We start from the raw sequence: 14,691 nt of genomic DNA on the forward strand, positions 1-14,691 counted from the left end.
GCTGAAAGACTCAGGGACAGTGCCCAGGCCCAGAGTTCAAGCCTGAGGACCAACCAAAAAGAAAAAAAAAAGAGGCTCTTTCCTGGGACCCCTTCCCCTTTAGCTCAGTGGTTGGGACATGGCTTAGTACAGCACAGCTCCATGCCACCAGCCCCGCACTCTTGCCCACAGACCAGCGACCTGCAGCTCGTCCGAGATGCTCTCCGCAGCCTGCGCAACAGCTTCAGTGGCCATGACCCTCAGCACCATACAATCGACAGCCTGGAGCAGGGCATCTCCAGCCTCATGGAGCGCCTGCATGTCATGGAGACGCAGAAGAAACAAGAAAGAAAGGTAATGTCCTTGCTGGGTGATACCTTACTTACCTAAGGAAGCTTGGTTTTAGGAGTTTTAGTTTAGATGAAGGAAACGCTGAAAGATGTAAGACCCAGCTGAAGGTTACCATTAGCTTTCCTCTTGGTGGAACTACTGTTCTTCACAGTCTGACACTCCAGGGGAGGAATTCCTGGGAACTCTTGCTCTCAGCAGCTGTGTGGCTAAGTGAGCACACTAAGTGAGCTGTGTGGTTCTTGACACCGCTGCGTCTGTCTTTACTGTATATTCCTCCTTCCTTGTCCCTGAATGAACTTGGCCTTGGATGAGAAACTACATGGAAAATTCTCTGGAAATGAAAAAGGCTTTCATCAACGTGCAGAACTACTTAGTAAGATAAATACAATTTGTCTTAGTATGTTCTGTAAAAAGAGGTGATAGAAATGTTTGTATCAGTGGAGAAAGATGGCGCCGAGACAATAGGGAGGCACCCCGACTCGCACCAACTGAATAGCGAGCTGGGAACTCCAACACCCAACACTCCACCAAGAACCCAGCAAAACCAGCATCCAGAAGCAGTGGAGAAACGCAGGAAAACAAAAAGGAGCAAAAAAGAAGAACCGAAAACCTACACGGAGCCGGAGATTAATCGGGGCACCCTCCCCCCACCAGCCGGCCCTGGCCCAAACAGGGTCAGGCTGGGAAAGGGAAACCCGGCGATCGGCAGACAGGTTGCCAGGAGCGCAGAATCCATATAGCGGGAGACCCCACGGACACAAAACAGGGTGCGGACCAAGACACACCCAGCAGCGACGAGAAGTTCGGGTCCACACCGGATTCGGACAAGGGAACCCAGCGCGGCAGAAAGAGGGAACGGGGGAGCCACCACGACACTTCGCCAACCCCTGAAGGGCCAACGGCGGTGCGGGACACACACACAAAGCAGCAAAAGTGAGTCCCCCATAATCCCTTCCCCCAACGGGAGACCCAAGCCCGACAAAGACGATATATCTCCCTCCCTCCCCCTCCCCACTCCCGTGGGAACAAAGATTCCCCAAATCAGGCGGGAAGCTCCCAGCAGGCACTGGGAAGCCAGTCTAGCAGGGGAAGGGCGGAACAGCCCCAAGCCCCCAAAGGTTCCTGAACTGGCAGAACCGGCCCCGTCCCCTTCCCAACAGGGGCCAGGGACGGCCGGCAGGGCAAGCCCCACCCGAGGCGCCTAGACCTTGCGGACTCTTACAACTAAAATCACAGGCGCTGGTGGGCAATACCAGCCCAGCAGGGTCACCTGAGCCTGATCTCGTTCCCCCTCCTCGAAGCGGAGGCGAGGTCTGAGGGTGCCAAGCCACACCCGGACAGTCGATCCCACTGGGCCCCACACATACTGCTTCCCCCACCCAACGGACTCGCGGGAGGGCGCAAGCACAACCCAACAACCCAGGGCTCGCTCTGGGAGGCAGACCCCACTTAAGTGCCTGTTGTAGGGGACTCACAGTGCACAGGAGGGCGGGGCCCCGGCGAAAGGGCCCGCTCTGATAGGCGTGCCCTGCACTGGTGGGCGGGGCCACAGCGACAGCACCTGCTGACGCAGACACGCCTACACAGAAGGGAGGGAAGATCTACACAGACTTCCAGATGCGCAAATCACAAAGAAACATAACTCAGTTCATCAAAGGACAAGCCAACTCGCCAGCTCCAAAAAGCAGCACGACTGGAGAGGAGATGGAGAATAAAAAAGCAAATGAGGACATGTTAACAGGAATGATCGAAACCGTCAGAAATGAAATCAGAAAACAATTCCAGGAGTTTAGAGCGGAAATCTGGAAGGACACCCAGGAAGCCAAGAAAGAAATGGAAGCAAAACTGGATACAATGCAAGCCTCGTTTAAAGAAATGGAAGCAAAAATGGATACAATGCAAGCCGCCTTTAAAGAAAATCTCCACACCCTGAGAATTGAAATGCATGAAAAAATAGATTTAAAATACAACTCTTTAAAGGAAGAAATTTCCACGATCAGAGCTGATATGACAACCATGAATAGCTCTCTGACATCCATAAACTCCGCAATTGAAACCATAACACAAAGAGTGGACCATATGGAATCCAGAATCTCTCGCCTGGACGATGAAGCAGCTGACAACAACCAGAAAATGACCACACTCCAAGAAAAGGTGAAGCTTCAGGGAAGATTACTCCAGGAACTAATGGACAAAGACAAGAGATATAATCTGCGTATAATTGGAATAGAAGAAGGAGCCGAATATCAGAGCAGAGGGCTTAATCATGTTCTCAATAAAGTTATTGCAGAAAACTTCCCCAATCTCACAGGGGACCCCATCCAGGTAACCGAAGCCTATAGGACACCTGGCAGGCCAGACCCCAGGAAAACCACCCCAAGGCACATAATATTCAAGACTACAGACCTCAAGATTAAAGAGCAAATTCTGAATTCAGCCAAAGCGAAGAAGGAAACTTTTTTCAATGGGAAGAGGATTCGAATAACATCCGACTTATCCACACAAACTTACCAAGCTCGAAGTGAGTGGAAGAACACCATCCAAGTACTTCAGAATAACAATTTACAACCTCGGATCAAATATCCAGCGAAACTGGAGTTCACATTCGAAGGGAGAACCAGATCTTTCCACACCAAAGAGGAGCTAAAGGAGTATGTGAATAAAAAACCAGCCCTACAGCGAATATTAAGAGGGGAAGCCCACCCAACAGAGATCGTAAAAGACACACAGACAGATTCAGAAAGAAACTTCAATAGCCAAAGTCCAGCAGAAACACAAGCTCACTAAAGACAAGAAGAAAAAAAAAAAAAAACAACAGGAAAAAACAGCCCAACAAGAAAATGGAAGGAGAAAAAACACCCTTATCCTTGATCTCTTTAAATATAAATGGCTTAAACTCCCCGATCAAGAGGAGCAGACTGGCAGAATGGATCCGCAAGCAAAAAGTTGACATCTGTTGTCTACAAGAGACCCACCTTACAGCAAGGGACAAAAACAGGCTTCGAATGAAAGGATGGAGCAAGATCTACCAAGCAAATGCACCCACCAAAACGGCAGGTGTAGCCATCCTGATCTCAGACAAGCTGGATTTCTCTTTAAAGTCCACTCAAAAAGACAAAGAAGGACACTACATATTGATACAAGGAAAAATCCAGAATCAAGACATCACGGTGATAAATGTATACTCACCGAACAAAAGAGGCCCGACATATGTCAAGCAAATTCTCACAGAATTACAGAGCAAGATAGATGCAAACACAATCATAGTGGGTGACTTTAATACTCCTCTCTCTCCAAGAGACAGATCCAACACCCAGAGGATTAGTAAGGGAGCTGAGGACCTAAATAACACCATTGCCCAAATGGATCTAACAGACCTATATAGAACCTTCCACCCTACAGAGACCCAATACACCTTCTTTTCAGCAGCCCATGGATCATATTCCAAAATAGACCACGTCATAGCCCACACAAAGAACCTCAGCAAATACAAAAGAATTGACATCATCCCATGTATTATATCTGATCACAGTGGATTAAAGGTAACCCTCAACAACAAAGGATACCACAGAGCCTATACACACTCTTGGAGGCTAAACCCCACGCTGCTATCCAACACTTGGGCCACAGATCAAATTAAAGATGAAATCAACGAATTCATAAGCCACAATGACAAAGAAAACACATCACAAAGAAACCTATGGGACACAGCTAAGGCAGTACTGAGGGGCAAGATCATTGCACTCAGTACCCACATTAAAAGAATGGAAGCAGAGCAGGTGAATACCCTCACGATGAAACTAAAACAACTGGAGAAACAAGAAATGACAGAATCTAAAATGACTAGGAGGGGAGAGATTACAAAGATTAAAGAAGAGATAAATCTGATTGAAAATAGAAAGACCATTCAACAAATAAATAAGACTAAAAGCTGGTTCTTTGAGAAAATAAACAAAATTGACAGACCCCTTGCAAGACTCACAAAAAAAAGAAGAGAAGAGACTCATATTCGTAAAATCAGGGACTCCACAGGAAAAATTACAACAAATACACACGATATTCAAACAATCATAAGGAGCTATTTCCAAAACCTCTACTCAACAAAAAACAATAATTTTACAGAAATGGATCAATTCTTAGAGAAGTACAAACTGCCCAAACTGAACCAAGAAGAAATAAATCAACTAAATAAACCAATAACTTACGGTGAGATACAGGAGGTAATCAAGAACCTCCCTACTAAGAAAAGCCCAGGCCCAGATGGATTCACCAATGAATTCTACAAAACCTTTAGTGAGGAGCTAATTCCAATACTCCTCAAACTCTTCCGCGAAATAGAAACGGAGGGAAAAATCCCGAACTCATTCTACGAAGCTAATATCATACTCATCCCCAAACCAGGCAAAGATCCAACAAAAAAAGAGAACTACAGACCAATATCACTAATGAACACAGATGCAAAGCTCCTCAATAAAATATTAGCTAACAGGATCCAGAAAGTGATCAAGAATATCATACATCATGACCAAGTAGGCTTCATCCCTCAGTCACAAGGATGGTTCAACATCCGTAAATCAATCAATGTAATTCACCACATAAACAGAACTAAAATCAAGAATCACATTGTTATCTCAGTCGATGCCCAAAAAGCCTTTGACAAAATACAACATCCATACCTATTAAAAGCTTTGGAGAGAACAGGAATAGATGGAACATTCCTCAAAACAATAAAAGCCATATACAACAGACCAACTGCTAATATCATATTAAATGGAGAGAAACTTAAATCATTCCCCCTAAACACAGGAACAAGACAAGGATGCCCACTCTCCCCACTTCTGTTCAACATAGTACTGGAATCCCTAGCCATAGCAATAAGGCAAGAGGAGGACATCAAAGGGATCCACATCGGCAAGGAAGAAATCAAGTTATCCCTATTCGCAGACGACATGATCTTATATCTCAAGGACCCAAAAAACTCAGTACCCAAACTCCTACATCTAATAAACCAATTTGGCAAAGTAGCAGGATACAAAATCAACCCACAAAAGTCAGCAGCTTTTCTGTACACCAGCAATAGACAAACAGAAAAGGAAATTATGGAAACGATTCCATTTACAGTAGCCAAAAAAAGAATAAAGTACCTAGGGATCAACTTAACCAAGGACGTGACGGACCTATTCAATGAAAACTACAAAAATCTAATAAGGGAAATCAAAGAAGACACAAGGAGATGGAAAGACCTCCCATGCTCATGGGTAGGCAGAATCAATATAGTGAAAATGGCCATACTGCCCAAATTGTTATACAAATTCAATGCAATACCTATCAAAATCCCAGCCACATTCTTCACTGAAATAGAGAAACCAATCCATAAATTCATATGGAACAGCAAAAAACCTAGAATAGCCAAAGCAATTCTAGGCAAAAAACATAGTGCAGGAGGTATCACCATACCAGACTTCAAGCTCTACTACAAGGCCATCATAACAAAAACAGCATGGTATTGGTATAAAAACAGATCGGAAGACCAGTGGATTAGAATTGAAGACCCAGAAATAAAACCGCACTCTTACAGCCAACTGATATTCGACAAAGGAGCTAAAGACATACAATGGAATAAACATAGCCTCTTCAACTACTGGTGCTGGGAGAACTGGGCAGCCATATGCAGAAAACTCAAAGTAGACCCAAGCCTATCACCATGCACCAAGATCAACTCAAAATGGATCAAGGACCTCAACATCAGACCTGAATCCTTGAAACTACTGAAGGACAGAGTAGGAAAGACACTAGAACTTATAGGCACAGGAAGGAACTTCCTGAATAGAGTCCCAGGCGCACAACAAATAGGGGAAAGACTCAACAAATGGGACTACTACAAATTAAAAAGTTTCTGCACAGCTAAGGTCATAGTCACCAAAATAGAAAGACAGCCAACGATATGGGAAAGGATATTTACCAGCACAGCAACAGACAAAGGCCTGATATCTGTCATCTACAGAGAACTCAAAAAACTAAGCCCCTCCAAGCCCAATAAACCTATTAGGAAATGGGCAAAAGAGCTAAAGAGAGACTTCACAAGAGAAGATATAAAAATGGCAAAGAAACACATGAGGAAATGCTCAACATCCCTGCTAGTAAAGGAAATGCAAATAAAAACAACCCTGAGATACCACCTCACCCCAGTTAGAATGGCCTATACTCTGAACTCAGGAAACAACAAATGCTGGAGGGGCTGTGGGGAAAGAGGAACCCTTCTCCATTGTTGGTGGGAGTGCAAATTAGTACAGCCACTTTGGAGAACAGTATGGAGGTTTCTCAAAAAGCTCAATATAGACCTACCCTATGACCCAGCCATACCACTCCTAGGCATCTATCCTAAACAGCAAAACCCAAGATATCAAAAGGACATTTGTACTTCCATGTTTATCGCAGCACAATTCACAATAGCCAAAATTTGGAAACAACCCAGATGCCCCTCCACAGATGAATGGATCCAAAAAATATGGTACTTATACACAATGGAATACTACATAGCGATTAGGAATGGTGAAATATTGTTATTTGCAGGGAAATGGTCAGAACTCGAACAAATAATGTTGAGTGAGACAAGCCTAGAACACAGAAAACAAAGGGGCATGATCTCCCTGATATATGACTGTTAACAAAGGGAGATGGAGAGACAGTAGAGACCAAGTCTGTGAACACTGTATATGTGCTTGATACATTGTATACTGCATATGGGTCTACCTGACCTAGACAAGGGATGGGAAAACAGGTTGTAAGATATCACAAGAAATGTACACAATGCCCTACTATGTAACTGCACCCTCTTTGCACAGCACCTTGTAAAAAAAAAAAAATTTATGTTCAATTGATAATAAAAAAAAAAATTAAAAAAAAAAAAACAGGAAAAAAAAAAAAAAAAAAAAAAAAAAGAAATGTTTGTATCTTAGGTTTATGACTTATATGTCTTAAGTTCTTCCACTGGTTATAACTTTTGTAATTTTTGTGTGGTTCTCCAGGTTCGTGTCAAATCACCCAGAACTCAAGCAGGTAATGAATACCGGGAGTCCTGGCCCCCTAATTCAAGTAAGTACTGATTACTAATCAGTAATGCGAATTAGCTCAGAAATTTGGTGTTTTTTTTTTTTTTTGGTACTACTTATACCTAAGGGGATAGAATTTTTCTTCTATGGCTTTTCACTTTAACAATTCTAGAGTTCTGTTCTAGGACAATGAGCACACATACCATCCTCATCAACCCAAGGGCCACTTACTTAGTCACAGGCAGGATGCTGCTGACTCAGAGAGGCTAAGCTCTCTGGAAAATATACAGTTTAAACATTTATGCAGAACCAAGGAAAATATAAAACATCTACACACACACACACACACACACACACACACACACACACACACACACACACACCCCATCTTACAGTCTCATACAGCACACATGAAAAATTCTACTTTTTCTTAGAGACAAGAAGTTTAATTTCTTTGGGGATTTTCCTTGGAACTTGGGTGGTTAGGTCATTCAGTTTCAGGCCTGCAAAATTATTGCACCACCTAGTGGCCTGATGGACTACAATTGGAAATTCACTCTACCTGGCAATTTCTCTTTTAATTTACATCTTAGTTATTGGTTTAATATTCACATTTTCTTTTCTTTTTAAACATGGACCCAATCTAAAACTATCTAAACAGTTTAAAAATCAAATAGTAAAAAGCTGCCTAGAACCATTTTCTATGTTACATATACAATTTTTAAAACCATATTTTTTTTTAAAAAGAACCTAGCCAGGAACACTGGTTTCTGCCAATAATTCACAGATTGGGCAAAAAGTTAGCAAGATATTCATCTCAACAAATACACTAGGTATGATGGTTCACATCTCTAATGCCAGGTAGGAGGTGAACTAAGATTGAACTCAGGGCTTTTGTACTTGCCAGATATACCTTCTACCTGGCACCAAAAGAAAGAAAGAAAGAAAATCCGAACAGAGTAATTTACTACTTCACACCTACTCGATGGTTCCAAAGAAACGGAAAACAAGAAGTTGTTAGTGAGGATAGAGAAAATGGAACCCTTATGTGTTGCTATGGGACTGTAAAATGATGCAGTTGCTATGGAAACTTTGGCAGCTCCTCAAACATGAAAATACTGTATGAACCAGCAATTCTACCTCTTAGTAACATACCCCAATTGAAAAAAATACATTCATAGCAGCAATATTCACAACGGCAATATTCAAAACGGCCAGAAAGAAACATAAATGTCCATCCACAGATGAACAGATAAATAGGTTCTGGTAGGTGCAGAGCAGCAAGTTGTTGAGCTATAATGAGAAGCAGAGTTCTGCTACATGCTAGAACGTGGGTGAACTGTGAAAATGCTGTGGGAAGTAGAGGATGCCAGATACAAAGGGACGCCTCATATGTGACCTGAAATCGATAGGGACACAAAGAAGAGTAGAGTTTCCAGGTGCCAGGATCATGAGGGAGAAATGGGCAACAAATGCTTAATGGTACAGATTTCCTTTGGGGATGACGACAATGTAAAAGTAGACAGTGATGATTGTACCCTGTAAAATTAACTAAAGCTGGGCGCTGGTGGCTTATGCCTGTAATCCTAGCTACTTAGGAGACTGAGACCTGAAGATCGTTGGTTTGAAGCCAGCCTGGGCAGAAAAGTCTGTGAGACTCTTATCTCCAATAAACTACTCAGAAAAGACAGAAGTGATGCTATGGTTCAAATGGTAGAGTGCCTTAAGCAAAAGGAGCTCAGGGACAATGCCCAGACCCCTAGGCCCTGAGTTCAACCCCCAGAACTGGCACCCTGGCCCCAAAATGAATTAACTACTGTTTTTTAAAGTACCTTTTATGGGGGGGGGAGGGTTGCTTGCCCTGGGGCTTGAACTCAACCCCCCCCATAAAGTATCTTTTTAAAGGATGGAGGCAAATTAGGAACTTAACCACAACCACAACAAACATGAATTCCTATGTAGCTCAGAGTTGATAGCTTTTGTACTTTGTAGATGGGAAGCACAGGCCCCTTGGGATCTGAGTTTGTAAGATTCCTTTGCCTCTGTGGTTCTTGTTCCCATTGCTTTTGCTCTGAATATTCATACTCCTGACCTCCAGAATCTAAATGTACGTAGTTTGAGGGTTCTGCTGTGTGTCTGCCTCCCCTGAAATCTTGCCAGGTGTGATTCTCTGTCCTCTTTTGATCTCAGGTTGCTGGTCATATTCCCTGTGTGTGAGAATTCATGGTCCCCACGATCATGTCCATGCTCCAAGCACTTACTGTCCACGTGGTCCTTGTGGTGACTTGCTGCATACCATGCCCTATGGACATGGGGTTTAGCAAGAGTCAGAGCTGTGCTGTGACCTCAAGCAGCTTAATTCCCCTGAGACATTGTGAGTTGCTGGAAAGAAGGAAATCGAATGTTCTAACCAAGTGTCTCTGATTGCAGAGTTGCCTCACTCACAGAGCTCTCCAGCTCTCAGCAGCATGTGCACTAAAGTGCTCTATTTCACCGACCGGTCACTTACGCCCTTCATGGTCAATATACCAAAGAGGTGAGACACTGGGGATCGCCATGGCAGAGCCACTAGTTCCGGCTCAAGTGAGCAGCTGAGTACACTGAAGAGCCCAAGAGGTAGAGACCCACTTCAGCTTTGCCCCCTAACAGTGGGGTCATTAAGGGCAAATCATGCTCTGCTGCCAGACTAAGAACAGTGGAACTTCCAGGCCTGATAACTATGCAGGTACACTCTAAGTGTGGCAAAAAAAAGTGTTTAAGTGTTCAAAAGAGCTCCTGCTGATAGCCACGGATTGCAGCCTGGACTCCCAAGTGTTTACTCACTGATCTTTGTTATTATTTGATAATACAACTAATCCCTTCCTAGAATTTCTGTTAAAAATTTCCTAAATCTCAGTTCAGTTAACTAATTTTAAACTCTGAAACCAACCACCTACTGAGAGGTTATATAATTCCATCTTTCAACAGTCTAATTAGTCTGGGTTCAAAGCCAGCTTCCCAATAGAAGAGAATAAAGATAATGATGCCTGGTTTTATTCTACCAACTGAAGAGAAGTGGGCTATTGAAACAAAGGAAACCATGAGAACGTAGGCATATTGATGGCTGGTCAACAAAGTTCATTTCCAAGACTTTTTGTCTTGTTTCCAACTAAAGACAGAGGAAACTGATTGGGCTGTTGCTGAAGCAGTAAACCCTATTTTACATTCTCAGATCACCTGATATGTAATGCCATTTTCACTTCCTAGCAGTGACTGGTTCTCTGGCTTCTGCTAGTGTAGTTGCCTTGGTTATTGGGGGCAGTGACCTAATAAGGCCACTGCTGGATTTGCCTGTTGATTTTGGCAGGCACTGGGGTTTATCTTTACAACATATTAACAGTCTGTTTTGGCACTCTCTTCTTTTGTGGCAGGTTGGGAGAGGTAACCCTGAAGGATTTTAAAGCAGCTATTGATCGTGAAGGGAATCACCGGTATCATTTCAAAGCCCTGGATCCTGAGTTTGGCACAGTCAAAGAGGAGGTACAGAATCATGGGAGATTGGTAGTAGTGTTGGTCACTCCTGAACCCCAAAGCCGCCTATATTCAAGAAGTAGTTCCTAGAACTATCTGTGTTTCTTACTCAGTTCCGATTATGTCTGATGACTTCAGACTAAGAGGGTTGTGGGTAGCTAAAGATGCTGAGCATCCATTAGTTCCACGTCTTTATCATTTTAACTAAGAATTTGGATAGGATTTCTATTTTGATTTTATTACCTTCCATTAGCACATGGGGAAGATTTAATTGTTACAAGTTCCTAAGTTTACAATATGTTCCAGTCAATCAAATTCTATCAAGAGTTTCTTTTAAAATTAAATTTTATTGACAAGGTGTTGTACAAAGGGGGTACAGTTACATAAGGCAGTGAATACATTTCTTGTGAGATCTTACACCCTCATTTTTCTTTCCCTTCCCTAGATCAAGTAGGCATATATACAATATCCAGTGTACCAAAATCATATACAGTAACCACACAGGGTACGCCACAGGAAATTCACCTAGAACTTTAGAGATAACGTCAACAGTAGAATCCTCCTGTGTCCTTCTCTTGGAGTTGTTTTTGCTTATCCTCGTCTTATATGATCATGTGTACATAGCTGTTGCGCTGTGATCCACTGTCTATCAAGAGTTTTTAGTTTAAAAAGGGAATCATTTTAGCCAGGCACTGGTAGCTCACATCTGCAATCCTAGCTACTCAGAAGCCTGAAATCTGAGGATCATAGTTTGAAGCCAGCCCAGGCAGGAAAGTCCTTGAGACTTTTATCTCTAATTAACCACCAGAAAACTGGAAGAGGAGCTGTGGCTCTAACTGGGAGAGCATAAAAGCTCAAGGACAGCACCCAGGCCCTGAGTTCAAACCCCATGACAACAGCAACAAAGGAAATCATTTTATTTGTTAGGGGAAATAAAAATACTAAGATAATAGCTTTTTGTGTATGTGTCACCAATTCTTAGAAAACTTCTTGCTTCATACCTAGAGATGAACAGGCAGGCACACAGAAGTACAAGTTACGTAATGGTAGTTTTTCATAATGAAAAGAAGGAACTTTTGGGCATTCTGCTTACTTCGAACTCTTTCAGTATTTTCTAACTAAGCCTGTGCTTCTCTTTATAATCCACTTGCCAAATACAACTTTTTTTGAAGAGAGTTCTGAGTTCTAGTGTTTCAAATACTTTCATTGGTGTTACAGAATGAGAAAGCTAAAAAATATTTGTTCTATAAAGGTTTCTTCACTGAAATGTTTTAATAACTTTTGTTAGTGGCTTCAGAAGTGAATGAATGAATGGACTGGTGTTATTTCCCACCCATTCTTTACGATGCTTGGAACCAAAATTTTTCCTTTTCTAGTTCTTTAAATGTGTTTACTACTGTTTCTACTATGAGCAAAGCAGTGTTAGGTATTTTTTAAAACCACATTGTAAACATAGTACTAAGAAGAGATACATCGAAAATGTCAAATACAATTTTTAGGGACAGACAAAAAAAAGGACATAAACTGTAACTCAAGGACTTCTACACTTTATCATTATTCTTTTTTTTTTTTTTTTTTTTTGGCCAGTCCTGGGCCTTGGACTCAGGGCCCGAGCACCGTCCCTGGCTTCTTCCCGCTCAAGGCTAGCACTCTGCCACTTGAGCCACAGCGCCGCTTCTGGCCATTTTCTGTATATGTGGTGCTGGGGAATCGAACCTAGGGCCTCGTGTATCCGAGGCAGGCACTCTTGCCACTAGGCTATATCCCCAGCCCCTTATCATTATTCTTAACATACACTTTTTTTTTTTTTTTTTTTTGGCCAGCAGTAGTTGTTTTTTCTTTTTCCTTGCTATACAGCCCACGGAGGCTCTGAACTCTGTCTCTGCCTCCTGGATGCTCGAGTTACAGGTGTGTGACATCATGCATGTTTTATCTTTTTCTTCAAACCTAGGTTTTCCATGATGATGATGCCATTCCTGGATGGGAAGGGAAAATTGTAGCCTGGGTAGAGGAAGACCATGGAGAAAACTGATGCTAGGCATTGGAACCTGGACACTCTCTGGCTGCCTTCACTCAGGAAAGGACTAAATCCAGACACACACACTAAGAAGTTTCTAATTCGTGCTGCCAAAACAGAAGCTTCCGCTGGTGTATTGATCACAGGCCAGTCCCTCTGTGTGCCTGGCACATCTGGAGTTCATCTGGAGTTCCTTGTCCATGGGAAGGAACAGAATTTTATTCTACTCTGAGGACAACAAACCGAAGGCCTTAACCAGTGGTGATGAATGATCCCACTGCCGCGGGGGCCTGGCTGCTGTTCTCTGGAATCCGGGAATTGAATGCTTCACTCCTGAGAGTTCTAGTATCGATCAGCCTCAGTGGTTGCAGTAGTCAGAGTCCCAGCATTTGTGCTTACAGACAAGGCAAAGGTACCAACTTTTCTGCTTCTTGGAAGACACTGTAAACCAGGACTAACTCAGAAATGGTACCAAAGATGGAAGCCCACTCTACACTAAGCTTTGAACGTGGATGGTGCTGAGTCATCGATTGGATAGAAAAGGGCTGCCCCTATCTGCTAAACGATACTAAAAACATCATTGAGAACCTGGGATGACTCTTCTGGTCTTAACTGGTTCTGCAGCTTGTCCTTCAGCCCACAGAGGGCGTATTTCATGTACTGCTAGTTTTCTCTGGGGACTCTTCAGTTATAGAGCCATTTACTTCCCTTGGAACTGATGAACTTGGAGTGAAAGGCTCCTTAAAAATCCAGGCGGGTATGGAAAGGTGCTGCTACCCATATCTTGTTGACTTTGTCTCATGACTTTGTTTAACTCATGGTATCACCTTTGCAGTTGAAAGGAGACAGACCATTAATCTTAGTGTTTCTTTGTGACTTACGAGTACTAAGCATGACTTACTGGTCTGTCCCTCATTTCAAGACTGGAGTTATTTTCTATAAATTTTATCTAGGTTGATCCTTTAGGGCACAATAGAAACCATGGGGGCATGGAGCATGAGTTGTGAATGGCAGGGTTGATTCAGGGTGAAAAAAAGCCTAAAATCATTTCTCATGTGCAACATAGTCAAATGTAAACGCTTAATGTATTCAACTCCCAGAGATTATTTAATAACTTGGATTATTCTCATTCCTCCAACCAGCAACCACCAACTAATCAGTGAATTTATGCATACATACATAAGAGATATATATATGTACATATATATGTACATATATATATATGTACTCCCCAAATCAGTTTGCAACCACCAATGTACAGTGCAAAACAGAAGAGGGACAGATCAGTAGATCAGTTCTTGACCTGTCTCTAGTTTATTTCCTCCTTTTGGCCATTTGAACAGACTGGTCTTTGGAACTCTGAAATCACATCTTGTTTACTATTGACATCTTTTAAAAATAGTTCACATTTGGAGAATTCTTTTGTACTCATTGCTTTTCGTCTGAGAACCATGTCTATTTTTATAACTCAAGGGTGAGTCCTATATACTCATATCCTGTATACCGTGTCCCATTTTTCTAGAGAACCCAGTAGCTTTTATACAGTATCTTCGTACCACCTCTTGTGGTTTCAAAACAAGCTTTATTTTATTACCAGCATACTCATGACAACTCATGACAACTAATTCCTCTCCCAAATCTGCCTGCTATTTAGCTGTGGAGGGAGTTTCACGAAATCTAGTTGATTGTTCTTCTAGGAAAGAGAAGTTAAAAAAAAATCCTGATGTTTTATCATGTAGGTTTACTTGGTCTTCAATTGAAGAATGATTTTTCATCAAAACC

At 42.4% G+C, this 14,691-nt stretch overlaps 1 protein-coding gene and 1 long non-coding RNA gene across 10 annotated transcripts in view; one reads left to right on the plus strand and one right to left on the minus strand.

The window, feature by feature from the left end:
- The window catches only part of Dixdc1 (DIX domain containing 1), a 62,860-nt gene extending 48,759 nt beyond the window's left edge, over nucleotides 1-14,101 (plus strand). For 8 of the 9 annotated variants that reach the window (XM_048343839.1, XM_048343840.1, XM_048343835.1 and 5 more), the window contains 5 exons: nucleotides 172-333; nucleotides 7,359-7,425; nucleotides 9,813-9,918; nucleotides 10,793-10,901; nucleotides 12,844-14,101. In XM_048343839.1, coding sequence (XP_048199796.1) covers nucleotides 172-333; nucleotides 7,359-7,425; nucleotides 9,813-9,918; nucleotides 10,793-10,901; nucleotides 12,844-12,924 — 525 coding nt within the window. In that variant the 3' untranslated portion in view covers nucleotides 12,925-14,101. The remainder of the gene's footprint in view (nucleotides 1-171; nucleotides 334-7,358; nucleotides 7,426-9,812; nucleotides 9,919-10,792; nucleotides 10,902-12,843) is intronic. The other variant, XM_048343836.1, reaches the window with a different exon arrangement.
- On the minus strand, nucleotides 7,494-7,811 carry LOC125349580. The gene is made up of 2 exons (XR_007210536.1): nucleotides 7,752-7,811; nucleotides 7,494-7,711 (listed from the first exon to the last, which is right to left on the minus strand). It is a non-coding gene; the product is annotated as an uncharacterized LOC125349580 (long non-coding RNA).
- Nucleotides 14,102-14,691: the final 590 nt, after the last annotated feature.

This window comes from Perognathus longimembris, chromosome 3 (genome assembly GCF_023159225.1).
Source record: "Perognathus longimembris pacificus isolate PPM17 chromosome 3, ASM2315922v1, whole genome shotgun sequence".
Taxonomy (NCBI): Eukaryota; Metazoa; Chordata; class Mammalia; order Rodentia; family Heteromyidae; genus Perognathus; species Perognathus longimembris.